This window comes from Postia placenta, assembly GCF_002117355.1.
Source record: "Postia placenta MAD-698-R-SB12 unplaced genomic scaffold POSPLAscaffold_2, whole genome shotgun sequence".
Lineage (NCBI taxonomy): Eukaryota > Fungi > Basidiomycota > Agaricomycetes > Polyporales > Adustoporiaceae > Rhodonia > Rhodonia placenta.
Genome location: NW_020169833.1, coordinates 1,968,021 through 1,993,321, shown reverse-complemented (window position 1 = coordinate 1,993,321; position 25,301 = coordinate 1,968,021). Strand labels below are relative to the sequence as shown.

At 55.8% G+C, this 25,301-nt stretch overlaps 11 protein-coding genes across 11 annotated transcripts; 5 read left to right on the top strand and 6 right to left on the bottom strand.

The window, feature by feature from the left end:
* Positions 1 to 445: 445 nt before the first annotated feature.
* POSPLADRAFT_1089221 (hypothetical protein) lies at positions 446 to 1,007 on the top strand (the record flags this gene model as incomplete). Its single annotated transcript, XM_024483069.1, has 4 exons — positions 446 to 530; positions 614 to 745; positions 813 to 879; positions 938 to 1,007. Coding segments are annotated over 4 exons (354 nt in total), but the record flags the coding sequence as incomplete, so codon positions are not given.
* Positions 1,008 to 1,520: 513 nt separating this feature from the next.
* Positions 1,521 to 1,807, top strand: POSPLADRAFT_1094466 (hypothetical protein; the record flags this gene model as incomplete). Its single annotated transcript, XM_024483118.1, has 2 exons — positions 1,521 to 1,626; positions 1,686 to 1,807. Coding segments are annotated over 2 exons (228 nt in total), but the record flags the coding sequence as incomplete, so codon positions are not given.
* Positions 1,808 to 3,504: 1,697 nt separating this feature from the next.
* POSPLADRAFT_1072938 (hypothetical protein) lies at positions 3,505 to 5,833 on the bottom strand (the record flags this gene model as incomplete). The annotated part of the gene is made up of 10 exons (XM_024482558.1): positions 5,480 to 5,833; positions 5,383 to 5,418; positions 5,149 to 5,326; positions 4,992 to 5,089; positions 4,749 to 4,938; positions 4,614 to 4,693; positions 4,138 to 4,557; positions 3,856 to 4,076; positions 3,601 to 3,793; positions 3,505 to 3,544 (listed from the first exon to the last, which is right to left on the bottom strand). Exons 1-10 carry the CDS (start codon positions 5,728 to 5,730, stop codon positions 3,505 to 3,507), a joined length of 1,707 nt encoding a protein of 568 aa, XP_024343050.1. The 5' UTR covers positions 5,731 to 5,833.
* A 441-nt stretch (positions 5,834 to 6,274) lies between these two features.
* On the bottom strand, positions 6,275 to 7,954 carry POSPLADRAFT_1166218 (hypothetical protein). Its single transcript, XM_024487911.1, has 4 exons — positions 7,817 to 7,954; positions 7,346 to 7,767; positions 6,740 to 7,280; positions 6,275 to 6,679 (listed from the first exon to the last, which is right to left on the bottom strand). Exons 1-4 carry the CDS (start codon positions 7,851 to 7,853, stop codon positions 6,399 to 6,401), a joined length of 1,281 nt encoding a protein of 426 aa, XP_024343049.1. The 5' UTR covers positions 7,854 to 7,954; the 3' UTR covers positions 6,275 to 6,398.
* A 344-nt stretch (positions 7,955 to 8,298) lies between these two features.
* Positions 8,299 to 10,804, bottom strand: POSPLADRAFT_1064660 (hypothetical protein). The gene is made up of 7 exons (XM_024481831.1): positions 10,317 to 10,804; positions 10,134 to 10,256; positions 9,829 to 10,082; positions 9,655 to 9,769; positions 9,450 to 9,600; positions 8,875 to 9,400; positions 8,299 to 8,814 (listed from the first exon to the last, which is right to left on the bottom strand). The coding sequence occupies exons 1-7, from the start codon at positions 10,701 to 10,703 to the stop codon at positions 8,487 to 8,489; spliced, it is 1,884 nt and encodes a 627-aa protein (XP_024343048.1). The 5' UTR covers positions 10,704 to 10,804; the 3' UTR covers positions 8,299 to 8,486.
* Positions 10,805 to 14,368: 3,564 nt separating this feature from the next.
* Positions 14,369 to 15,052, bottom strand: POSPLADRAFT_1031338 (hypothetical protein; the record flags this gene model as incomplete). The annotated part of the gene is made up of 4 exons (XM_024476784.1): positions 14,369 to 14,489; positions 14,561 to 14,702; positions 14,760 to 14,943; positions 14,999 to 15,052. The coding sequence occupies 4 exons, from the start codon at positions 15,050 to 15,052 to the stop codon at positions 14,369 to 14,371; spliced, it is 501 nt and encodes a 166-aa protein (XP_024343047.1).
* An 862-nt stretch (positions 15,053 to 15,914) lies between these two features.
* Positions 15,915 to 16,960, bottom strand: POSPLADRAFT_1068946 (hypothetical protein). The gene is made up of 2 exons (XM_024482329.1): positions 16,050 to 16,960; positions 15,915 to 15,976 (listed from the first exon to the last, which is right to left on the bottom strand). Exon 1 carries the CDS (start codon positions 16,843 to 16,845, stop codon positions 16,057 to 16,059), a length of 789 nt encoding a protein of 262 aa, XP_024343046.1. The 5' UTR covers positions 16,846 to 16,960; the 3' UTR covers positions 15,915 to 15,976; positions 16,050 to 16,056.
* A 185-nt stretch (positions 16,961 to 17,145) lies between these two features.
* Positions 17,146 to 17,670, top strand: POSPLADRAFT_1131020 (hypothetical protein; the record flags this gene model as incomplete). Its single annotated transcript, XM_024484016.1, has 4 exons — positions 17,146 to 17,209; positions 17,281 to 17,391; positions 17,489 to 17,562; positions 17,617 to 17,670. The coding sequence occupies 4 exons, from the start codon at positions 17,146 to 17,148 to the stop codon at positions 17,668 to 17,670; spliced, it is 303 nt and encodes a 100-aa protein (XP_024343045.1).
* A 1,439-nt stretch (positions 17,671 to 19,109) lies between these two features.
* Positions 19,110 to 19,417, bottom strand: POSPLADRAFT_1132910 (hypothetical protein; the record flags this gene model as incomplete). Its single annotated transcript, XM_024484271.1, has 2 exons — positions 19,110 to 19,273; positions 19,327 to 19,417. 2 exons carry the CDS (start codon positions 19,415 to 19,417, stop codon positions 19,110 to 19,112), a joined length of 255 nt encoding a protein of 84 aa, XP_024343044.1.
* Positions 19,418 to 20,203: 786 nt separating this feature from the next.
* Positions 20,204 to 21,374, top strand: POSPLADRAFT_1131102 (hypothetical protein; the record flags this gene model as incomplete). The annotated part of the gene is made up of 2 exons (XM_024484029.1): positions 20,204 to 21,016; positions 21,057 to 21,374. 2 exons carry the CDS (start codon positions 20,204 to 20,206, stop codon positions 21,372 to 21,374), a joined length of 1,131 nt encoding a protein of 376 aa, XP_024343043.1.
* Positions 21,375 to 22,311: 937 nt separating this feature from the next.
* POSPLADRAFT_1043713 (hypothetical protein) lies at positions 22,312 to 25,266 on the top strand (the record flags this gene model as incomplete). Its single annotated transcript, XM_024478376.1, has 12 exons — positions 22,312 to 22,336; positions 22,381 to 22,533; positions 22,600 to 22,666; positions 22,854 to 22,911; positions 23,006 to 23,156; positions 23,243 to 23,346; positions 23,702 to 24,277; positions 24,354 to 24,509; positions 24,584 to 24,797; positions 24,881 to 25,012; positions 25,077 to 25,143; positions 25,200 to 25,266. 12 exons carry the CDS (start codon positions 22,312 to 22,314, stop codon positions 25,264 to 25,266), a joined length of 1,770 nt encoding a protein of 589 aa, XP_024343042.1.
* Between the last annotated feature and the right edge of the window lie 35 nt (positions 25,267 to 25,301).

Below are 25,301 nucleotides of genomic sequence, written 5' to 3'. Positions count from 1 at the left end.
CGCCCGCGCTCAAAAGTGGCATCGAGCCAGCGCGCCCTACAGGCCTGCAGAGAGAGACCGCAATGCAGGACTACGCGAAGCCTACTGGCGCACACCCATCCATGCTGACATTCCACAGGTCGCTAATCCACCGTCCCCTCCTGGCCGCAGCGTCCGAGCTGTCGACACCTGGGAACCGGATGGCCCGCCCTCTCCGCTGAACGACCAGCCGGACGCTGAGAGCGAGGAGGAATTCAGCGATTCGGACCTCCCGGTATGAACGCGTGCCCCGCTTACAACGCTTTGCTCTGACAGCGTCTGTCGTTTTTATCAGTCTGTGGACGAGCTACGCCGACACTACGACGGCCCCCAAGCGCTCCGCGACAAGGCAAAGTATGAAGGGAAGATGCGGCTGCGGTACCACAATGAAAGCCGCACGCACAAGCGGAACGGGCGTCACCTGAACGCCGAGCACGCCGCGAACATGGCGCAGATGCACGAGAGGGACCGGGCGCGGTACAATGCCATGGCGAGCAAGTGGTTCTTTGCTGGTGCGTCCGTTTTCGCGTCTTGCAAAATCGCCGGAATACCTTATATGGAGTGTTGCATCGTGCGTGCGGGGGATGCATGTCAGAGAACAACGAAGACAATGGCCACGATGTTGTTGACCTGCACGGGCAAAGTGTGCGCGAAGCCATCAAGCACACCGGACGGGCGACCGTGAACGCCGTCAGGTGGGGCGAGGAAACACTCACGATTATTGTCGGTGCGCCTCACTCCCCGTTTCTTCTGTTCTGTGAGGCGCTTGCTGACGGGGCGCCGTGTGATGGTAGGCAAGGGCCAGCACTCGGACAACGGCGTGGCGAGGCTCAAACCTGCCGTCAAGCAGTATCTAAGAACGTGCGTGTTCTGCTCCTTGTACGCATCCCGTCGTTCTGAGCATGATACGGCGCAATAGCCAGGGCTGGCTGCACCAGAATGACCCAACGAATGCTGGAAGGATCGTCGTCGACTTGAGTGCGGGCCGCGGTCAACCAATCCTGTCATGATTTGCTCTATGATCCGCTCTGGGCCCGATCCCGTTTCTGTGTTGCTATTGGAATGTTCTCGTGAAGAGAGATGTATGGGGTGTAAGATTGGTGACTGCTGCTTTTTGGGCGTGATACCTGTGATATGTACGTTTACATGACGACTCGCACTAGGCCTCGGTAGGATACGTGCAATCGATATTGACTGCGAATGAAGTGGGGTGCCAGGACGGAGATGAGAGCAGGGTGCGACAGTCGGCGAGTATCTGAGATCGCGGTGTTCAGCGAGCGTGATCCGGCGACAACTCCGCGTCGATCGAGCCTCTGCGCGTGGGACGACCTGCTGCCTGCCGTCCTCCACGCTCCCGTCCGCGCTCTGCCATGCTCAAGGCGTCCTCGTCAGCACCCGCGCAACAACTCTTCCGCCACTCCTGCCCACAACTCTTCGCCCGCTCATGCCCACACCCGTTCCCCCGCTCCTGCCCACACACCGCACCCGCTAGACGGCATGCCTCCAGCACCGCCAACCCGTATCCCTTCCCGAGCAGCGCCAACCCGTCCCCGCACCAGATCTTCCACCTCCCGCTGAGCGCGACCCGCGACGAGGTCAAGGCACGCTGTACGTCGCCCCCCGCATTCATATCCATCCCCGCACCATGGCAACTCACGTCCCCGCAGACTACGACCTCGTGCGCATCTACCACCCCGACTCGCCCGTCAGCCGCACCGTCCCGCCCGCGACCGCCCACGCGCGCTTCCAGGCGATCAGCGCCGCGTACGCCGCGCTCTCTGGCAAAGCCGCCCGCGCCGCTGCCGTCGCTGAGGGGGGCGCCGCGGACGGCGGCCTGCGCGCGGACTACCACAGCCTGAGCACGGCGATGTGGCGCGCGCGCCAGCGGCGCAGGGCGGAGCTCGACGTCGGGCTCGACGAGCGGTGGAAGGACGCGCTCATGCTGGGCGCGGTCGTCCTGGTGCGTTCCTCGTCTCCCCACCCGTTCCCCCAAGAAGCAGCAAGAAGCGTGGCTGACGCCCATGTGGTTTGTTTGCGTGCGCGCAGAGCCTCGGCGCGTTCGTGTGGCAGACGTACAGCGCCCGCCGCCAGGCCATGGCGGAGGCGGAGGCGGGTGGACGCCCGCTGTACCACCCCTCCCCGTCGCGGCCAAGTGCGCGCAAGCCTGCGCCCCGGCCTGCAAGCTCTGACGAAACGTCGTTAGCCGAGCCCTCAGCGGATGATGTCACTGCTGAGAAGCAATAGGATGTAGGCGTGAGTCGCTATGCTTTGTCGCTCGACGCTGAACGTGTTGGTGTTCGCAGCTCTGCTCTGCCATGGCCCGGCAAATCGCTACTGCTGTGGCTGCATGGCGGCAACAGGTATCCGTTGTCACCGGTTCCCCCCTCAACAAACTATATGCGGTATTTCAGTCGATCCCTCTAGCGGTACTGTTCCGGAACAACCCTAAGGTTTTAGACAGAGGCTTCTGACATGTTATCAACTATGTTTTTAACTGTGTCGAAAACTCAATGCAGTTCTTGTGCGTTGATAACATGCGACGACATCAAAAACTCCCTGGGCTTGTCCACGGCCTTTCGGGCCTTTACGATCTTTCAGGCCGCGGCGCCACTCTTCCATCTCACTAAGAAGTATCACAATAAGCTTAGACGTTATGTAGCAAGACATATTTGCGCTTGACGAGAACGGCAGTCACCACTGCCACGCTGATCACAAATTAGACGATTTGCTGATTTTGAAAATGGTTTCCGCTCGGTCCAAGGTGAGACAGATGTTGTGTATGAAGGTGATATCAGGATGTCGCGAGGCTTATTGGGTGATCTGGACAATCACAAGAATCTAGTGGTCTTTTGAAGACTCTGCGACCTACTGTCAGACATTCATGACATACGCCACGAAACCAGTATCTGCATCTCAGCCAGTGTCGTTTGTCCGTACGCCGGTGAAGTTCCGTGCGGTGCAGGGCTCGGATTGGATGGTGTAGCCGCTGTTCAAAGGCTTATATTGATCATGGCAAAACTGGTCAATGACTGTCAATGACTGTCAGTAACATACCCCTCCCCCGGTGCCTCATGTTAATAACCTGTGAAACCCTCTCGAGGAGTCTCTTCCAAAACAGTACCTAATGGGGACCCATGCGACGCACGGCCTGATGCACGCTGCATCCTAGGCCGCCTGGCATATAGTAGGCGTAATATAGCATTATAAACATGCGAAACAACAGTACATGCAAGCCAGTCTAACAGCGTCGTCAATACTTGACAGAATAACTCACACAATCCAAACCCCGCGGTGAGCCCACAGCCGACTCCCAAAACGGGACGGCCACACAGGCATACTCGGAATGCCAGCGGCTTGCGACGTGCTAGGGAGAAGTAGGATCAGCCCTTCGGCAATATACACAAAAGCTCCGAGACACGGTCTTGGTTGCCTGGATTAGGTGACTCACGCATCCTGCTATTCGCCATAATACCCGTATTGGGGTCTCTACACAAGCATACCTGCGATTCCAGCGGCTTGTAATGTGCTGCGGGCAGGTAAAATCAGTCCCCGACAATGGCGGGACACGAAGAGAAGACGCACGAAATGAAGCCGCAGATCATCGCGGACGTCGCCGAGCGCGCGATGACCTTCGCCTGCGTGGGCGCGAGCGCGCTGAGCACACCGACCTGGATGCCGAGCGAGCCGAGGTTCGCGAACCCACAGAGCGAGTACGACGCGATGGTGAACGCGCGCTGCGAGAGCGGGTTGTCGCTCTTCATGATCGCGCGCAGGTCTTGGAAGGGAAAAAAGTCAGCCGAGCTGTCGGGCAAGACGAACGCAGACGGCGGTGCATACCGGTGTATCCGACAAACTCGTTCGCGATGAGCTTGGTGGCGAGCAGCTGCGCGACGGGCAGGATCTCGTTGCGCGGCACGCCCATGAAGAACGTGATGGGGTAGAAAATGTACCGCAGGATGAGCTGCAGCGTGAGCGCGTGGAAGCCAAAGCCGCGGCCGATCCAGGTCAAGAGGCCGTTGACACAGGCGACGAGCGATACGACTGTCAGCACGTTCGCGCTGTGTCATACGCAGCAGAGCTTAGAATTCCGTGCAAACGACGTGAGGGTGAGGCACTTACAGAATCTGGCCGGCGACGATGAGACCGAAGAGCGCGCCCTGGCTGAACGCATGAAGCGCGTTCGCGGGCTTGTTCTTCTCATTGTCCGCGCCGCGGTCGATCGTAACGTGCCCACGCGTGATGGGCTCGTCAACCTCAGGCATGCGCATCTTGCTGATTGCAATAGACGCGGGAATGCTCATCACGGACGCGGTGATGAGGGTTTGCGGGGGCACGCCGAGGTTGATGTACGCAATAAACACAGAGCCGGATATGGTCGAGAACCCGGAGGTCATCGTCAGGTGCAGCTCGGAGGGCGTCATGAGGTCAACGTAGGGCTTGACGAGACACGCAGACTCGCCCTGGCCGATAAAGGGCGACGCGGAGGCGATGACGGCCTCTGCTCCAGAGACATTCATTAACTTGAAGAAGACCATTGCACTTCGGAAGTTAAAGTGAGCGACTTTTTGAAGCATGGGCAAGAATGAACTACACACAAGCCTTTGAGGAGCCATTGCATGACACCGAGATAGTACATCATCTGCACGAACGCGATGAAGAAAATGATGGCGGCCAACTGAGACACGTATGATTCAGCAACAATGACAATCTGCGCAACGGTATATGCGCACCGTGTTGACGAAAAAGTACTCTTCGGCAACGACTGCTGCGCTGAAGAAGAATTCAGCACCGGCGGTGGACTGGGACAGGAAGTCGGACGCCAGAAGCGCGACCCATTTGAAGATATGGAAACCAGCGCCCGATTTGAGCACAAACATGGCAATAGCCTGCTGAATGAACAAGCCAACAATGACCGTTGGCCTTGCAGAATAATTGTTAGACGTGGTCTCGGACTGCAGAGAGATTTACCCCACCATGGAACCGCAGAACGGTGCGCCGAGGTCGCCCAAAAGCAGAACTGGAAAACAAACAGGCCGAGCACTGAGATAGCACGGTCACCATATGTTGTGTTCTTTGTTGTTTCTGCATATCAGACTTGCGCCACACAACATTAGAGGAGAAAATGCGTACACCGGTAAGGGGGAAGCCGAACGCCGAGCCGAAGACTGTGCCCAGAAGACACACCCAACCAATAGTCAGGCGGAGTCGCCTTGGTAGCTTGTACCATGGTTCTTGCACGCAGGGGATCCAGAATGCGGCAACGGGATGAGTTACAAAACGGTTTGGGATGAATCGGAACGCGATGACACTACAGTGCCATTTTCCTTTAGATCACGGCGTATTTAGCGGCTCCGATCTACTCACACGATGAAAAACCATGCCCAAAACGTCTGCACGATCCTGACATTGGGCAGTAACTTGATTAAAAATGCATGAGCGTTATGTTGAGCGCAAGACACACCATCTATGGCGCGTTGCGGGAAGAATGGTTGACGTGATCCACCAGCCAAGAATAACGCCGGCGAGGGCAGTCAAGATCACTATTCGCAATCTCGCCAGCCACAGGCGTTTTGATGACCACACCTCTTCCTCCTCATTGACCGACTCTTTCGTCATCTGTACCTCTGGGTCGGACATTGGTTCCTTCTCCTTGGCCACCGAGGAGGCGCTGGAACGTGAGGTCTTCCGCTCTACCGCGACAGAAGGCTCCATTTCTGCCTGAATTTCCGAGCTAGGTAAGCGGTCCACTGAGAAGCGGGCGAGCTAGCTCGAGGAAACGTTGTCCGAGAGCGGGGGGCACACGAGCGCAAAAAGCAGAGGGCGCGCCGCCGAGTGGCTGATATACGAAGCCTTGGCTATGGCGCGGGACCAGGCACCATGCGGTACAGCAAAAAAGTTTGAGACAGCACCGTAATCAGCCTGATGGGCGTCACCTGGGTCCGTTATCTCGCCAACACCACTGGACGCTCTGGAGATTTTACCTATATAAACACATTTCCTTACTGCGAGAAATCATCACTATAACGGCGAGAACGCTTGTCAACAAGCGCACGAGGGGTTTGCAGTCAGCACGAAGATATTCCGTTTATAATGCGTCCGCGTCCCACAGAGAATTTCGTATCAGAAGAGATACGCTCCCGCAGCTACAGGTCGAGATGCGAGGGCAGAATCATGTGGTCCACGGAGCGAACGTATTTGATATGCAACTTATCAGACCAACGTCGGCGCCTCGCCGCAGCTGCCAGCGGGTGCACGTCCACTAAAACGCCTCCAGAAGCGAACTATCAATACATACATACAGCATATCCGACAAGCTCAAAGGTGCACGAAGCACCGTACATCGTAAGGCAAGGCACAGAAGCTACATACTAGTCCGCCGTCTATACCTTCAGTGCCTTGATCGACTTGCCCATGGCGACTGCAATCCATTCACCAGGAGCAGTCGAGTGTCCTGTGTTCATCGTCATGCCCGCAATTTGTGGTGACCACGCCAGGTTGGTGATCTCATGTGCGCCGGTGTACGCCATGACAGGATCTGCGATTATTCGCTTTTTGACGTCTGGCCGTGGTGAGCTCAAACCGGAACTTGCATTTCGTGGCGATGACTGCGGGGCTTGTGTATGTGGTGATAGGTCCCAAAGCAATAGTTGACAGTCATCGCCTGAATTCAAGTGAGCACGAGCCGCAAACCATCATTGTGTACAGCATATTGGGAACGCACCTGCTGTTGCCAAGAGAGGGTTTGTCGTTGAGCCCCAGCCAAGCGAGTTGACCTGCGCGCGATGTCCCCTGAGTTCCATCACGGGCATACCTGGGCTGCGCATATCAAGGATCTGCACGTCAGAGCCGTCCATGTGGAACGTCGACATGTAGTTTGAGTCTGCAGGATTGAAAGCTATTCGGAGCAGCGGAGATGTGGGCGGGCGAGCGGAGGCCGAAGGAGATGCAGGGGGCGGGGGCACGTTCTTCGGCGCCGGAGTCTCGTACAGGATTGTGGAATGCTCTAGACTCCGCAGGTCGAACGCGCGCAGGCTGCCGTCCGCGCCGACCGACACGAAGATGTCCGTCGACCCCGGCAGCCACGCGACATCGTATACTTCGCGGTCGTGTGCGATGAGCTGCGTGATGGCGGTTTGGGTGTCGATATTCCATACCGTGCACGTCGTGTCGATCGAGGACGTCACGACGAGGCTTGGAGACTTCTCGTTCCAGGAGAAATTCGTCAGCGGCGCGCCCGTGCCCTGGCTCTGCACCTTGCTTTGCTATAGCATGCCGCACCTGCGAGTGAGCACCCGTCCGGCGGCAGACAATGAGCAGCGGTACGCACGCCAGAGAGAGCCACTTTGAGCGCCAGCCGATGCCCGCTCGAAGTCGGCGGCCGTCCCACAAACGATGACAGGGTCTGTGGCGCGTCGCTGGAGTACTCCCACACCCGCAACGCATCGCCCGTCGTTGCCAGGAGCTCCGAGGCAGCAGCCTTCTGGCTCCACGCGTAGTTGGCCGCCGTCGCCGGCTGCCATTGCAAACTGGTCGCCGGATATCCGTGCTGAGCCTCCACCAGAGTGACGAAATCTGCGTATTCTGTGTAGTCATCCTCCACCAGGACGCGCTCGTCTTGCAGCCCGACGATGGCTATCCGATTCCGGTAGTCCTCTGTGAGCGACGCGATCCCAAGCCGGAACGCTGATCGGGGTCGTATTTGCTGTCCTGGCGCGGCGGTCTTGCACCAGTCAAGCGCATACACAGGCCCTGATGGACGTGAGCGTTTCGGATGTATGTATTCGGCTAGGCGACTCACATGGTGCTTCGTACTGAAGCAGGGTTGTTTGGGTCATCGCGGCCTGTCGACGCGATGGTCTGGGGAATAGGTGGGTGGAGTGCCGTCTCAGATACGTGCTGGGCTACTTGAAGTGCAGAAGGGAGAACACCGATATCGTCGAAGGCCTTTAATTGCAAGCTCGACTCCGCCGCACAATGCTGTTGCATTGATCGACAGTCACGTGTATAGAACCTACCGGCGCTCACTGGCACATACTTTCTGTCCGCACCATTGAACGTTGAATTTGTGCTATTCAAGACAAGACAAAAGTGTATATTCGATAGCAATCGAATGCACTGCTAGTTGCACGACTTCCAAGGTAGGCATCAACTAGTAGATACTTCCTTCCGACCTTTGCAGGCGTATCAGTACTTGAAGCACTTGGCTTCTAAGTGCTTTCAATACATGCTAAGACTTGGAGCGAATTTCACGTCTGCTAATGCGCACATCTATCTGTGATTCGTTCGTGGAATGGACATGACATAAAACTGAAGCTACTATATGATACAATAGGGGATACAACAAAAGCATGATGCGAGCGTCAGAATAATCATTAGTAGATCGTAATGCCGGCTACATTGGTGGTATACAACGGCAACCCCAGAGAGCAACGGGAAACACTTGGCTCTAGCTAGACTAGAGTGCATGCCTATGCATGGCCCGCGCCCCCTGGCGCGTAGTGTTTCTCGTCGACTGCACCCTCGTGCTGGTACAACGGTGGAAGGTCGCCCACGTCCATGCGGAGGAAGTATTTCTTGATGTTGTGCGGCAGCGCTTTAAGCTGATATGCTGCGTGCACGTGCGTAGGCACCGAGAAGACCTGATCGAGCTCTTCGAGCGATAGCGCCTTCGTCTCGGGGACAAACAAGAGGATGGCGACGAAGCCGAAGACGTTCCATGCCGCGTACCAGCCGAAAGCGCCTTGGGGCTTGAAGGCACCGAGCAAGCGCGGGAAGGTGATGGCGACGACAAAGTTGCTGCGAAGGAAGCGACCGACGTCAATAACAGCCGAAAGGAAAGAAGCACCGAGAACTCACAAGAACCAGAGCACCGCGGTAGAGAAGGACATGCCAATGTCACGCACGTAGAGGGGGTATGCCTCGGCAGAGTAAGTGAACGGCACAGGGCCCTCTCCGGGCGAGTACGCTATCGTGTACAGATAGATGCCGAGTGCGACCACAGCGAGCTGCGCTTTGCCTTCCGGAATGTAAAACGAGAACCCAGTCATGAGCAGGAAGATCGCCATAAGCGGGAACGTCGTGAGGAGTAGGTTCCGACGACCAAAGGTGTCGATGGTCCACACTGCAGGGAAGGCAAACAACCAGTTGAGCATGCCGAAACCCCAGGACGCAATAAGTGCCTGTAGATTGGTGGTGTGGGCGGCTGCAGAGAAAATGCTGGACGAATAGTACGCGATGACGTTAATCCCGCAGAATTGCTGCATGAACATCACAATGAAGGATGCAAGAGCAGCACGGCGGTTGCGGGGCACTTTGAAGAGCTCCAAGAAACGGTTGCGGCCAGTGAAGGTCTCCGCCTCTGCCTCTAACAAAACGTGGATATCTGCAGGAAAATTAGCAAATGAATTATCGATACTGTATGCGACGCTTACAATAGAGATCACGCGCAGCCTGGATTGGGCTGTTTCGGAGACGAATCAGGGAGTCGTATGCCTGGTCATACCGGCCTTTGCCCATCAGCCAACGAGGCGACTCCGGGCAAAGATAGACCTGGAAAACGATAAACAGGGCAGGAACGCCGGCCTGCAAAGAAAGATGTCATCGAACGGACATCAATAAAGTCATAGATATACGCACACTCGCAAGCATGAGACGCCAGTTGAGACCCGTAATGTGAGGCCTGTCCTTGACCGAGTAGAACGCAAGATCGCAAACGTAGCCAAACATGATACCAAAAGCCGTCCACATTTGCCTGACACCAGGAAAGTAAGATACGGGATTCATTAAAGTGGCCAAGACAAATCTGCTTACCACATCATCACAAGGGCGCCACGGATGACCGGCGGCGCGCATTCGGCGGCGTAAACAGGTACAGTTGCACTCTTCGGGCCAATACCAAATCCAAGGAAGAAACGGGCGATAAACAGGTGCCACCATGTGTTCGTTACACCTTGCCATACACAGGTAAGGAACGACACCAAGGCACTGATGAAGATTGTGCCGCGACGACCAAAGTACTTGTTCATGGGAGCTGAAACCCAGCATCCAAGGAAAGCGCAACAGAGCTACTCTTCTCATGAGGAAAAACTTCGGATCTAGGACGTAAAGCCACGTACGTAAGGCGCAGAGTTTACAAGACCAAGCAACCACTGATTGCGGCCCGTATCACCTTCTGTGGTAGAAATACCAAATTGGGGTGCGAAGAACAAGTTGGCGCCATTAATGACCGCTTCGTCCATCTAATAGCGGAGAAACTTTGATGAGTACCCACTGACGAGTAAAGCGCGATGGGGACTTACACCCTGGACGGCAGCGGCCATGGAACATAGAATTACAAGATAGTACAGTTGTGCAGGCTGTCGCCACTTATGAGTGACTTCGCGTCGCAAAACGTTCCTGTCCTCATCGTCGAGGAGCGGGAGCGACTCAAAAGCGGAGGGATCCTGGGCAACGAGGGCACCCTTTTGGAATACCTCCGTGAGGTGGCCGAGGCCATGGCTCTTCGCAAACGCCGCAGCATCAGCAATCAACTGATCATGAGGGATTCCCTCGAGCGGGTTGGCGAGCTTGGCATTCGGGTTGTTGGCCACATTGACCCTGTCGAGGTGTTTGACTTCTTGCTTTTGGAACTCCTCAGACACGGAGTCAGCCTTGATGCTGGTAGGTTTCTCGGAGATGGGAAACATTGTGGCAAGTCGTGAGAAGGGCGTAAGATGGGTGAAGGACAGGGGAACAGTCCAGGAGTGAGCCGCAGTCCAGGGAGTGTCGGAGGGGAGCGTTGGACGACACACGGACAGGCGCAACAAAAAACATTGTCAAAATGGGGGTTTATATATGCGGCGTCGCTGGTGTTTGTATCAGAAATTACTCCACACAATTAAGCGCCACGATTGGCAGGCCTGGCGCTAGAATTTCGGGGTTCGAATCACAGACACCAAGTGTGGAGTACCCCATATGCCCCACCTCCGGAGTCCTGTTCCTGGCTTCCACCCCGCGTCCTCCCCGCCTTCCCCCCCCCCCCCCCCGCCTCTTCGCGGCTCTTCCAGCCGCGGCCAACTCTTCGGCTCGACGGCCACACCCACTACCTCCTCCCAACCCTCGCTATCTTTAGAATGTGGGGAAGGACCTGATAATAGCACAAGTCCGATGTCGCGGCACTTCCAAGCTCTGCATAAAGGCCAAGCTCCGGTGCCGCCCCGGCACGGGGCGATAGAATATGCGATCGCGGGCAACGCAGTCGTCATCGTGCCCACCAGCGCCGAGAGATGTCATTTCTCCCCGCCCATTTGTTTCTGCATTGCGCTTGTCATTCGTCATTCCGGCCATGCTGGGTGGATCGGCCATCTCGCCGTTCATCGTGTCCTGCGGCCTCCTTTTCCTCAGTCCGATGCCGGCGCCATTCAGAGCCGTTCCGCGCCTCTCACGTCCCTGATGTGTCCATGCTGTTCCCCGGAATGCTTCTCAACGATCGAGATCGAGCTACTACGGCCGCGTTCGGGGCGGCGAGTTCGCTTAAGGTGCTCTGCCGTTGTTTAGTGCTTAGCGGTATGTTGCTGAGAATACTGCACGGTCAGTGGTCTGTTCCGTACGTTGTAATCACCACGTATCGAAAGATAACATCTTCCTCTCGTGCCCCAAATGTCGGGCGTTGCGGTCAGTTTCCGCATAAGGCATCAAAGACTTCCCGGACCGCCAGCCGGAACGCGGTGCAGTTCTGCCGCCCAATCCTGATAGGACGGTATCGTTCTTGCTATCCGCGCTCTCGGCGGTAACATGGCGGCTGACCGGCCTCCCACCTCGCCGAAACAATTGCCTCATAGGAGGACATCTCCTTGCCTTGTCTCATGTTGGAATGAAGAGATGTTAATGAGCAGGAGTTGATCATTGAATAGAACGCCGTGACACATCATGAAAGTATGAGGGCCATGATGCTAGTCATCTGAACGCCTGTTGCCGTACTGTATCGATCTACGCATCACCAGGCTACCCGACGCCCTCCCATTGCGCACTCAGCCGCAACCTGAAAGCGGACTAAGCCCCTAGACAACTCTCACCGCAATCGCGATCAGGCAACCTCCCCCGCGCGCCGTTCTGATGGGCGCGATAGCCCTGCACATCCGCCGCAGCGACAGCCGCCTGCCCTGACCGCTCGGATATCACCTACGAAGCTCCGACGGCCTCACCTCGTGCGGGCTAAGTTTGATCGTTGCCGCCTGACATCGTGAGACAGTGGACGTACGGTCAGCCTGTACGCGCGATAGTTCCCCTGCATTTTGGAATTGGTGCGGCGAATGCGTACTGAAGCCATCAAGCCCTGCAGGGTCGGGCTTCCGACGACCTGGATGTATGCATAATCGACAGGCATGGCACCGACATTGCTTTAGCACATTTCCAGAGCCTGACAGATACAGCCATTAGCGTGAACATCGGACGATGACAAGAGTAGTCCCCGCCTTGGCGCCGCACCATACGACTGCCTCTTTTCTCTTCCGGACGGGATATGTTACTCGAGAACTATATGTGGCCTTGGCGCTTGCCATGGCAGCGGTGTCCTGTCAAGTCGTCGGTGAACATCCCCAAGGATCAACAAACCGTCACCGGGAGCATCGTGCCAGAATTTCGGGGGCCTCGCGCACTTCCCCGGCACCTCCGAAGTCCTCGGGCTGGACCACGCTTGCTATTCTTGTATCTGCATTCCACCTGCGGAACATCGCCACTGACCCGCGCCGTCGCTTCGCGCGCTCGTGACGCACCTGTCTATCCAATTTGTCCTGGTCCCAAGATGGCCGCTGAGATTAGAGATCACGTTATCCCCGCACCCGGGCGGTTCCTACAACACACACCTAACGAGATCAGCACACCGTGAACACGGTGCAATAAGACAATCAACGATGCAATACAATTGCAGTGACACACCTGTGTACTTCACGCTGATCCTGTCGTTCAAGTTCGCTCAATTGGCCCACTTTGATGCCCGGCTGCATTGCGCCATCGACATCACAATGATAGCCAGCTCAAGTCAGGTGGTGTGTAACGTACATATGCCCGCTGCGGTTGGTAGAAGCCGCAGCCGCAATGATCGTGCTCATCCAACCTGGGATACGGAGCCTGCTCGAAATTCACGGTTCATACCGCGCAGTCCTTCGCATGAGAAGATCACACCGAGGTCGGTTTTATTTGAACGTCCCAGACGGTAGGCTTGGCGATTCTATCGCCTACGAGACTGTGTTTTTTTGTCTCTCCTAGGCAGTCTACAACTAAGAGCGCCTTTCTGAGACGGTCGCTCCAGTGCCTCTCGCAGTCTGATAATCTGGGGACGTGCGTGACTAGAATGTGTGCTAAATTCAGTGTACTTACTCATGTCTGGATCTTCATATTCGGCGGATTCGAAAGTCGTATATGAAGATAGCAATTGCGGAAATTGAAAGGTAGAATTCGCTCACAGCAGTAAGGGGTTTAGAGTGGTAACCGGCCAAAGGCCCAAGAATTGACGAGGTGTCTAGACGCCGGCCAAGAACGATACTTGCGCTTAGAGGACCTCGTCCCAGTGCTCTGGCATTACATGTTAATAGTAAAACAACTGAGATGAGGCCGAACCGTTGCGAAGGAGGCGGGCGTGGAGAGGTGAAACCACAGCCGCTTGCAATTGACAATAATTCAGCATTTAGAATCGATTCGACATGGCGAAGCTAGCGTTGAGGGTTTCATACAGGTGGACCACCCCATGTATCAGGGCAAATGTCTACGTAAACTCATCGCGTCTTCCGGTAACAGTATTGAGAAGATCCAACAGTATGTTACGATGACATGCGAGACAATGCATTGCATTACATACACACACACACACACCCCACACAACACCGACGGTATAGAAGCACATGTAATTACGCCGGCAAGTGGGAGCAAAGAAAACAGTCCGAACGCGACACAGATTTATCAGTAGGCGGGGCCGACGAAGACAACAGATAGGAAGCGGCGAAGCAATAAATAGAAGCAGGCGAACTGATGTAGTCGGAGGGCGGCGGGGAGGGAATTCAGGTCATCTTGAAGTGATGTCGGCAGCCGAATGTCGGATGCTGAGAATATTTTGAGCGTGTAACATGTTACCTTACCGTTTCCAGTTATCCTAGACGGGTAGTAGGAGGGGAAGAGGGAAGTGAAGAGTGTCGCCTATGAGCCGTGATACCAAGACATAACAGATTGATACTTTGCCAGTCTTGACGTTCGGCATGCGGGGGAGGCGAAGAGTCGATATGAGAGTAGAGGGAAGGTGACATGCAAATGTTCTGGCCGATGGTGGACGTGAAACAACGCCAGAGGTTAGTCATCTGACGGAAGAATGTTCGGATGCTTAGTCGGTTTGAACCATCTCGATTGCGCCGCATTGTTCACAGTGAGCCCACATAGTTCTTTGTCCGTTCAGTCCAGGCGAACACGCGACACGGAGTTTCGGAATCTGCGAACAGTTTTGACTAAATACAAAACCATCAGCACAATTCAAGGAAAAAGACAGCCCGGCTGCATACAGTCAGTCGAAACTTACCCATGGTGTGTGAAAGAGGCGCTCTTCGGCTGTATAAGGCCGACTGGTCGAGGTGCTTCGTCCATGGCGACATCAAATGGGTTTTGGGAGCCAAGGTAGCCCAGGTCTCCGTGGGGGTAGAGATCGAATCTCGGGTACATGGCTGCAATAAGATATTGATTTAGTGTGCCGACACGTCATGAGTGCGTAAATAACTGACGAGAGTTGCGAGCAGAGTCTGACGGACTCGATGATGATGAGCTGGCGTTAGAGGGGAAACGCGTATGGAATGGCTGGATAGGGATGAAGAGAGGCTCAAGGTGGTAGACTGAAGCGTCCGACATAGCTACGTCGGTGTCGAGCTCAGTATTAGGGAAGGGGACAAGCTTCGGCTGCTTCGCATTCTTTGTCATAAGGCAATGTCAATACAGAAGTTGCACGAGCGGACAATTCACTGACCATGCGCATGTCGATGGCCCCATCGTCAAAGTCCATTTTGCGCTTGACAGCCATGGTAGATGATGCACGGAGAAATGGAGGAAGGTTGGAAAGTGGGGAATGGACAAGTGGCGGGAGGGCTGGACAGCAGATGAGCGTTAGGGGGAGGGTGAGAGAGAGGATGTCTCGGTGGAGGGCCTGGTCATATAACCCGACTGTTTGGCCATGCTTGGCCGGTAGAAAAGTGGACACTAGACCTGCCATTTTGGGCGCGCAATATATCGGCGTCGTTCGGCGAGCAACAGGCCCGCCGCTGATTGGCTGATAGAGGGTTGCCACTGATGATGCATCTTCGCGGAGTTCCGCTTGCCGCCCGGTTTTACCTCTTCAATCAAGATGTGACGCGGCATGACATAGTATGTCACAAAGGCTGGGTATGCGCCACTTTGGAGGTCGGTTCGACCCGGGAGGCGAAGTGATTCGAATTGTGGCTGGAACAGGTTCCAGGAGGTCTGCCAAATCCACCGACACCAGCGTCTCACGGATTGGAGATAGGGACCAATATCTACTCCGTGCCCTTCAACGGAAGAGGTTCATCGGAAGAAGGGTGGTCGGTGGCAGAGCTGGCAGAACAACCGTTAAGGCAGCCACCGTAGATAACTGGCATGCTGGCATGGAGCCGAACAACCCGCCGCGATATGTTATTCTAATTCCACATACCTACTTATGAGTGCAGCCTGCAATGTCTAACGCTTGACGAAAAGGGTTATTCGGTACCCAGAACAATTGATGTACATTGGCTAGCCGGGACCGGCTAGTTTTAATCATTGCCAGGAAGCTGAATGAATTAACTTGTACCAGGCCTTGGGTGTGATGCTTCGGGAGCGGTCAAGTCAACGGGGCCATCGGCACGGTCAAGTTTGCCTTAACCTGGACGTGCAAAGAGCATGTCATTATGGCCACAGAAGGACAATGATACATATAAAAGCGCAATGGTGACTGCAAAAAAATCGTAAGTCGTCTGCCATAATTGGCATCGGTAAGTTATCAAAACGCTTCTGCATGAGCTGACCTGGATGCTATCTGGACCCTGCCTTCATTTTCGTCTGTATTTTCGCTCCTTGCTGTGGCTGCTTCCCATCTGAGACATCCTCCTTCACGTTGTCTCCCATGGCTTGGCTGAAACCGTCCACTGCGCCTTTGGCCGCTTCCCACCACCCAGCCTCACGTACTGCACCAAACACGTCTCCTAGGATTTTCTGCATACCATTCCCTGCATTGTCATCTTCGTTCTGTGCATTCTCGCTGTACTGCCATTCCCGATGGCGATCCCACGACTCCCACGCCTTCGGACGTGGCGCCTTCTGCTTTTGGGTGCGAGAGCTTCGCGATGAGCGTGCACCCCCGGCAGCGTTCTGGCCCTGGCCATTGATCATATCCAGTATCATGCCCCCGACGGTAGGCACGACGCCCCCGCCTGTGAACAGTCCTCCTATGCCGTTCTCCCCGTTTGCGTGTGCGTTCCCCATCATCCAGCCTGCGCCCGCTGCCAGTGCAGACAGGATGGCGCCCCACTTCATGAACCATATACCGGTCCGAATCATCCAGCTTGTTGTGCGATAGAAGCTGACTAGAGCTAGGTACGTAGCCAGGAGGGTGATGAGAGGAGGTAGAATGGCTTGTGCATCCCATGATGAAGGAGACGAAGAGGCCAGAGTCTTCACCAAGGAGATGAGGGAGAAGAATAGAGAGGTCGATTTTGATAACAGTTCGACCGCAATGTTATAGAGTGTCGGCGGGAGGGTTGAGGATAGGTAGTTCAGAAGAGGGTTGAGGAACTGTGGAACATCGACGTCGGGTGCATCCATGGCGGAAGGCTGCCTAATTGTGGCGGTAGTTTTCAACAAGAAGTTTATGAGCACAACGCGAGGAAGTGGGGTGTTGCACCAGACTACAAGCGGCACCGTTATGGCTGCGTGTAACGTCTGTACTGGCACGACACTTGAGGAACACGGCAATGGCATCGCGTATACAGTAGCGCGTCACGTGGCACGTGCCTCGCTCGTGCCGTGCCGCCCACTCGAGTCCGTCATTTCTCAGGCAAGCCTCTCTGACTAACTGCGACCCCATCCCGCTCCTTCCCCTTCCCCACATCCACCACCACCACCATGTCAGGAGCAGCAGCATCCGCCGGCGCGTCGAAATTCCAGGCGTTCATGAATCATCCTGCAGGTGCGCCGTTTCTGCCAGCGGCCGCGATCTGCGCTCACGGACCCCCCGGCGGCAATGGGCTCTCCCCTCAGGCCCGAAGACCGTGTTCTTCTGGGGCCCGATGATGAAATGGTGTCTCGTCGCCGCCGGCCTCAAAGACCTGTCGCGACCCGCTGAGAAGCTCAGCATCTCGCAGAACCTTGGTATGTCACGCGCCGTCCTAACGACTTCAAGCCGGACTCAATGGGCTGTCGTTTGTCCATGATGTATCTCGTTGTACCGCCTATGACTCGCCACCAGCCCTCACTGCCACTGGCTTCATCTGGGTGCGGTATTCCTTTGTGATCACGCCCGTGAACTACAGTCTTGCTGCTGTGAGTGAAAGTGGCATATATTCTCTTGCACGGTGTATCGAGTCTTGCGTGTAGGTCAACTTCTTCGTTGGCTCAACTGGGCTGGGCCAGCTGGCGCGAATTTGGTAGTATGTATCACTCTCCCTGATACCGAACTTGCACCAGACACTGACATGCTGGACAGCTTCCGCAAGACACAACTGGATCCGGTCGGGGACACCTTCGGGACAGCGTCAAAAGTCGACAAACTGAACGCGTAGGCGGCAAGTCCCGTCTCATCATCTGCATGAGATTACGCACCGTGAGGGAGTGATAGATCGTTTTTGTTGGTAAATTAGTATGTCTTCTGTTTATGGAGTCGGACCTGCCCGGCGAGCATCTCCTCATGGCGCGTTAGACGAGGATCACACCACCTTCGCAGCCGTGAGTACAATATTATGCGCATGGTATGTTTTCCCCCTGGTCAATTCATGCTGGGGTAGTTCACATGTGTCCACCGCATGGACAATCGTCTCATCTACAATTCTCTGCCGTACTTCACGTCTGATTTCAGACCCGCGGCAGCCTCCTTCATGGTACCCGCGGCACTCTTACCCAGCGGGGAGTATAGCGGTGGCTCGGTAAACGTGGTCAGTTTGTATAGCTTCTCTGCTGCTTCGTCCGCGCCTGTGGGCGATGCCAGGTTTGTTCCGAATCGCATTACCTGGGAAGGTATTCTTGTATGCTGGATGCGGGGTATGCGCATGGTTTTCAAGACGTTCGTGCAGAACGTGCAAGGCTCGACAAGAGTGACCTAGGTGCGGACGACGACAACGCGGCTTATTTGTTGGCAGCGTATGGACAACGAACCCTTAATATTCCATTCTGGCCCTACCTCTGCCCACAGTGCTTTACTGAATCCCTCCAGCACTAAGTTCGTGTAAGTCAAATTGCTTGAACATGGGGCCATGACGGACTCGCCATATTTGCTCGTCGCCATGGCGGGGTGCGGCACGATGCCCTGTTGAAGAGACTTGCAGGAGCTGCCCGCCCATAGGCTTGTTGAACACGCAGAATACTCGTGGCACGGCCTCCTTGAGACGTTCGCCGCGCCCCGACAGTTCACGTCGAACATGCTGTGCGCCGTTTCCTCTGACCGGGCCTTAGCCTCGCCGATCGCTACAGACCCAGCGTTGTTGAACACGATATCGATGCGTCCAAACTGCTTCACGGCAGTTGCGAAGGCGGTGGGGTGAGTGCACAGCTGTCCTTCGCATTATCGACCATCGATCAATACTCAGTAAGCCAAAGCCCACGTTAGACGACGACGATGCCGACCAGGGAACTGCTCGAAGGGTCGAGAATTCACATCGTTTAATAGACGGCACGTTACAAATGGTCACAAAGGCCTGAGTTCATTCATTCGACAACTATCAGAACAGGGATAACAGAAATCTGCTTTCAACAAGTACTCGAACCCGTTCGAAGGCCATCACAGCAGGACCGGAAGCATCATATGTGTCTGCGTGAGATGTAAGGAGTTTCTCCAAGAATTTGCTTCGTGCATCATGACTCACATCGATTTGCATTCAGGGGATGGGTGCGAAGAGGGCGACAGTCGCGCAGGTGGCGGAGCACGTCCCGAGGGCGGCATTGCATGCGAGAATGGTAGCTGGAGCGGCGGCGGCAGCGATCACGGTACCGAACTGGAAGCCTGCAGCCGCGTAGCAAGCGACAACGACCGCGTTGCAGCCTGGTACGTACGGGTCAACTCTCGTGACGGAGATACCCGCCGCATATACGCACCTGTCTGGCAGATTCCATAGGCAATAGGACCTCCATTGACGGGAGTGATTGCAATAGCCGCGAGGGCGGCGAGAACGGCGGTGCACTTCATGCTAGTTGAGGATGTGAGGTCAAGGAATTGGGAGGAGAGGACAAGTTTGGGTACCGACATACGGTAGCTCATTTATATATGCATCCTAGTGACATCATCGAGGCATGACTGCTCTTGAACTAGAGGAGAATTAACGGCCACGTCACAGAAGCACGTCCCATGAACGAACATCACACCGTCGGAGAAGAGGCAGCGATGCCGTCGAGCATGTACATGCGGCCTTTCGTGCTAGGTGGATCAGACTGAAAAGACAGACTACAGGTTCTATTATTTCGCGATGATGGCGGTGGACAGGATTAAGACCGCTGTGTCAGTGGCCGCTCAAGAGGGCATTATCTGTCAGGCTACGCATAGATGCCGACGACAGCTGATCAATTAAGATAGACTCAGGCCTCCCAAATGACAAAAACGATACTTTTCTGAGAGGCGGCATCGGCAACTTCTAGATGAGCGATGAATGTGCAGAATCTCCGAATCTCGATCCTGCCCAGAGACGCGACCGGCATCAATCCCGACGTCAGCCATCCGCCTGAATGTCTGAGGATAGTATGTATGATCACGTAATCGCGTAATGTTGTATATTACGGTAACATAATTGAAAGCGCCCGGGCAGTTGCTGTCAGCCAGTACTATATCCTTCACAGTTCTACTCGTATCGCTGGTATGGATACTTACACGGTTTCTTCCGCACCCACAGCCTAGGTCTATAACTTTCCATCGCAGAAATACAAGGTGAACGTAGTCGTAGCCTCAACTACACCCGGAACGCCGGCACTTCCTGGCAAAATGGTTGACCGGGGATCCCGATGTGGGGCAGAACCTCAGGACGCGCCAGATTCACATCATATTCTCCGACTACCACAGGAGCTCTGGGACGAGATAATCGACTACATCGACCATGACCAGGCTGCATTCTCTGCGTGCAGTCTTACCTGTCGCGCATGGGCTGCCGCCTTCCGCCCCCACCTCTTCCACCATCTTCGCCTCACCGCCCGTAGCCTACCGCATATTCAACAGATCTTGCACTCCAATGCACATCTCGCGAAGTACACAACGCGTGTCATCATCGACTACGAAGGCAATCCTTCTGTGCTCTCGCAGCTGCGACAGCACACGGTACTAGCCAAGGTCTTGTCGACACTGCCTAACGTGACCAGGCTCAAGCTACTAGCAATGGCCGTCACGCCATCACTAATTTCTGCGCTCTCTACTGTGTCTCCCCGCATACGGGAGCTCAGAGTCGGCTGCCTAGTAGCGACGTCACTTGAGGCATATGCGCAGTTCATTCGCGCCTTTCCTCATCTCCGTGCATTGTCTCTCAAGGGAGTCCTGTCACTGTTAACAGGCCGCTGGTACATGTCTCCGACGCCACTCGCCCGGGTTATGCACCAGCTGCGCCTCACACGCAGCTGGCAAAGAGCGACAGATAGCCTCCGTGGCAGTAATGCCGGCGGTCGTCGCGTGGCTCTGTATGCCATACTGCAAAACATTCCTCGATCCTTAAGATCCCTGTGCGTGGCATCGCGGGCCTGGTCTTTCTGGGATCCACCAGGTGAATATAAATTGCTGTTATCAGCGACTCGCCTGTTGTCTGACCATGTCATCGATCACTGCGGATGCAGTCTCTCAGTGGTTCAAGCTCGGAGTTCTGACATACATGAACGAGCACTGGCTTCCCGTGTTCCTTTTTGCCATAAATGTGACCCGCATCCGCGAGATCAGCTTTCTCTTCTCCCCGGTGTTGTTCGACCAGATGGTCCGCGTCCTGTCCTCGGAGCTGTCGCTTTCAGAACTCTGGGAGGTGCAATCCGTGACGTTCGTGACTGGGATTGCGCAGCCGGACCGTGTTGAGGACTACACGGCGGATCTCGAGATCCGGGAGATCATACCTCATTTACATGCCGCAGGGTCTTTGGTTTTGCGCGTATGTCCCCACTTATTGGCAGCTTTGAATTGAATCCTCTGGACGAGTCATGCGGCCGAAATTGGAATGTACCGGTGCGCATCGGGCTTGGGGAATGTGTGCATCTGGCGGTAAGCAACGAACACTCCGTACATCCTCACACGCCCACAGACTTACTGAAATCTGACCTGCAGACGTCCTGTCCCGACCCGTGAAATGTATATGGTGTTCTTGGACTCGTGGTTTTATAGTCTTTGCACGTGGTTTCAAGAGAGCTGGTGACCGGATAGAGTCTGACACAGTTGACCTATCCTACAGTAGATGCACCCGCTACTGACGACTTTTAGATAAAGCCTAAGTCGTTACTATTTCGTGTACAAAGTTTCGTGCTTGAGGCTTGAAGTTTGGTAATCATCACTTTCTCCCAGTGCCGTCGTGCATTCTACCTATCGTCGCGCATTCCCTGCTCAGATGTAAATACACCCAGAATCCTAACACGCCATGATAGTATATATATATCGTGCGATTCCAAGAGACAATCATCTGCAAATGTTTGTATGTTTAAAGTATACAATTACGATGTTTGTTAGGGTAACGGTAGAGGAGTGTACATAAGTGATCCAGGTATCACAGGTGCAGATCATGAGGGTATAAGTGTCTCAACGGGCCCTTTCTGCGTTCAGTAGGTCCTACCCAGACCACCAGCCGTCGTACCGACGCCTGCGCCTCCGGTGCCATAACCTCCGCCCATGCCGCCACCTCCCGTACCGAGCCCGCCCCCCGTGCCGAGTCCGCCTCCGGTAGCAAGCCCGCCTCCAGTGCCGAGCCCACCGGCTCCAGTTCCGGCCCCGCCGCCCAGTCCTCTTCTGCGGCGGCCAAAGAGCCCGCGTCTTCCTGTCGTGGTGCCCGTCGTGGTGCCCGCCCCCACTCCGGGCCCTGTCCCCACACCCGCCCCCGGCGGAACCCGCGCAACGTGGAGCGCTGCAACGCGATGGCGGCCAGATGGGCGTTTTCCGGTGCGTGTCGCGTCGGGGGTCGTGATGAGCGCGCTGTTCCGTAGACCTGACGAGCGGCTGGGCAGAGAACAACCAGGGGCGAGCAGACAACGAGATCGACCTGCACGGACTGCATGTGCGTAAGGCGCTCGACCACGTGGAGCAGGCGATTACTGCCGCGCGTGAGAGCGGCAAGGCGGAGCTGAACTTCATTGTCGGTGCGTCCTGGACCATCCTCTTGCTCTCGTTTCTCGTGGGACCTATGGCATACCTGGTGTTTGCAGGCCAGGGTAGACACTCGGTGAATGGCGTTGCGAAGATCAAGCTCGCCGTCGAGGATTGGCTGCGAAAGTAGGTACCCGTTCGGCAGGTTTGGTCCACGTTCAGGTTCGGTCCGAGGCCATCGTTGGAGGTTCAAGTTCAGGTTCAGAGCCTGAGGGGCCCGAACCTGGACCGAACTGAACTTCGGAGACGCTAAGGTATCCCATATTGCGCTCCCGCGTTGCGTCGGTGGTGCTGAGTGCATGCACATGCACAGGCAGGACATAGCCTATGTTCCTGGACCGGGGAACCCCGGACTCCTCATTGTCACTCTGGTGGCTGAAACTTGAGAACATGGCTGATCAAGGAGCCATGCATGGTGGTCTGTTACTGGAATGCCGTCCGCCTGTCGATTTACACGTTATATAGATCCGCTGGAAGATGTGTATGCTGGCCTGTGTCAAGCCTTTGCTCTGTGCGGATGTCGTTGACCTGGGATTGGAGGTTTGGGCTTATGCTGTCACGCCCCATGACGAATGCTGTCAGGTCCTGAGTATTGCGCTCGTTTGCTTTGTATTCGGTCAGATGATGTAGCAATGCGACTGTCTTTACACAGAGAATGTTTCTTGTGTGTCATGTCTAATAGCTAGAACGAATGGCATGAAGACGAGAAGCGTACGAAACGTGCCGTCGGTGGTCACTACTGTGTGCACTGGGCGTATGTCCACGTACAGGGTTCGAAATTGGAAGCGGAGGCTGAAGCCTGGAGAGTGCGTATATCGCGGAGTTGAGATCTTGAGAGTCGATCGCGCGCGGAGCTGATGCGAGGACAATGACCAGCGTGACTACGTTGAACGCAGAGCTCCGACTAGGTCTCGACTTTGCTGCTGGCCGTGTCCTGTCTGTGTCGTACTCATCCCACTATCTGCTTGGCGGTGTCTGCCTCTGAGCGCATGGCCGCAATGGCTGTGAATCTCGCGTCGCCTCGAAACCTGTGCTTCTGGTGCTTCCACCCGCCTGCTTCTGCTGGCGCCCTCCGTTGCGAGACCTTGTGCTACAACGGGACATGTCCTCGTGTGTGGCCACGGGAAACTACCATGCCCCTGCAGGTGCACACCGCGCTAGGCACGATCACCTGCTATACACGCCTTGCGCTATGAATTCTATATCTACTGCGCCCATCGCGATCGCTCGACTGGCCTCTCGTCCCCTCCCTCTCCCTCTGCCTGCGCCTCGGCGGTGCCCACAACAATGGACCTCCTTACCTTCTGCGTTGTCGCGGCCGCGGCCGCCCTCGTCTACGCCCTCTTCACTAGTGAATGTAACGGGGCTCAGCGGCCCGGACCCCAGCGCCCGTCGTACGGGGCGACATTGAGTGCGCCTCAGTATACTGACCCTCAGCCACACCAGGCGATTCGGTCGACTCCATCATATGTAGCGGCGCAGGCCACGGACCCGACTCCATCGCGCCCAGCGGTGCAGCCAACTGCGTCAGATCAGCCATACCAGGCGGCCCCGCCAATACAGGCATACCAGACAACGCAGTCTGCTTCGACGTCGACGTACCCATATCAGCCGTATTCGTCCATCCAGCCTCCTCAGCCAGCCCAGAGCCCATGGGCTAGTCCGCAGACCAGGCCTGGTGAGCAGGCGCCGTTGTTGTCTGCAGTTAATGCGCCTCCGCGACAGACATACGCGCAGGTCAGCACTCCATTGTCACATACATACTCACGTTGGCCGTCCATAACGCGTGTACTCATCTGTGCGAAACATGCAGGTGGTCAACCCCAAGCCCCAGCGCCGCGACCCGCCCTCGTTCAGCGTCCCCGCCGCACGTCCCGTTCTCCCGAATATCACCGTGTGCGCGTCCGCGGCCCCGGACTCGGACGACAATGCTGACGACAGCGATGGCAGCAGCATCTCGGACATAGAGGTACGCTCGCCCGTCCTTTTTCCCTCATGACTCCCGCATACTATTCTCATGCACCGCTCACCGCTGCCACGCAGTCCGTCACCCAGCTTCGCCTGCAATACGAGAATCCTCAAGCGCTGCGCGATCTTGCGCGCACCTCGGGCGACCAGCAGCGAGTGTACGCGAAGCGAAGCCGGGCGTGTGCGCGGCGGGACCGCGGGCTGGCTAAGGAGTTCACCAAGACTGCGAAGGCACATGCGCGCAAGGCGAAGCGCTACAACGCGAGGGCGGCTAAGTGGGTGTATGCTGGTGTGTATCGTCTCTCGATGCGTGGTCCTTTTATCCCAACGCGGGCTGTCCCGTGTCCGTTGTGCTGACTGGTGCTCGGATAGAGAACAACAAGCGGCGCAGGAGCAACACGGTCGATCTGCACGGCTTGTATGTGGCCGAGGCGCTCGAGTATGCACAACGGGCCATCGGGGCAGCGCGCGAGAGTGGTCAGGCAAAGCTGAGCCTCATTGTCGGTGAGTCTCGGACTATTCCTCGTTTCGTGTATCCCCGGGGTGATGGTTTGCTTGGTATTCACAGGCCAGGGTCAACATTCGGAGAACGGCGTGGCGAAGATCAAGCCTGCGCTCGAGGGGTGGCTGCAGAAGTAGGTTCTCCATGTTGCGCCGCATCCGCTTTGCTGAGTATGTGCGCCGTGTGCAGGCAGGGTACAGCCTATAAGCCCGACGAGCAAAACCCCGGGAGGCTCCTTATCACCCTGGATGCCTGAGTCTTTCCAGCATCGTTTGCAGGACCCCGCACATA

What these genes read in the sequence shown, in the direction of transcription:
- POSPLADRAFT_1064660 (XM_024481831.1), bottom strand. Translation starts at nt 10,703, where the DNA reads ATGTTTCCCATCTCCGAGAAACCTACCAGCATCAAGGCTGACTCCGTG. An exon ending in TTGTAAACTCTGCGCCTTAC is followed by an intron (nt 10,083 to 10,133) that starts GTACGTGGCTTT and finishes TGAGAAGAGTAG; the next exon opens with CTCTGTTGCGCTTTCCTTGG. An exon ending in ACCGCGGTGCTCTGGTTCTT is followed by an intron (nt 8,815 to 8,874) that starts GTGAGTTCTCGG and finishes CTTCCTTCGCAG; the next exon opens with CAACTTTGTCGTCGCCATCA.
- POSPLADRAFT_1166218 (XM_024487911.1), bottom strand. Translation starts at nt 7,853, where the DNA reads ATGACCCAAACAACCCTGCTTCAGTACGAAGCACCAT. An exon ending in TCAAAGTGGCTCTCTCTGGC is followed by an intron (nt 7,281 to 7,345) that starts GTGCGTACCGCT and finishes GGCATGCTATAG; the next exon opens with CAAAGCAAGGTGCAGAGCCA. An exon ending in CCCTCTCTTGGCAACAGCAG is followed by an intron (nt 6,680 to 6,739) that starts GTGCGTTCCCAA and finishes ACTTGAATTCAG; the next exon opens with GCGATGACTGTCAACTATTG.
- POSPLADRAFT_1068946 (XM_024482329.1), bottom strand. Translation starts at nt 16,845, where the DNA reads ATGGATGCACCCGACGTCGATGTTCCACAGTTCCTCAACCCTCTTCTG.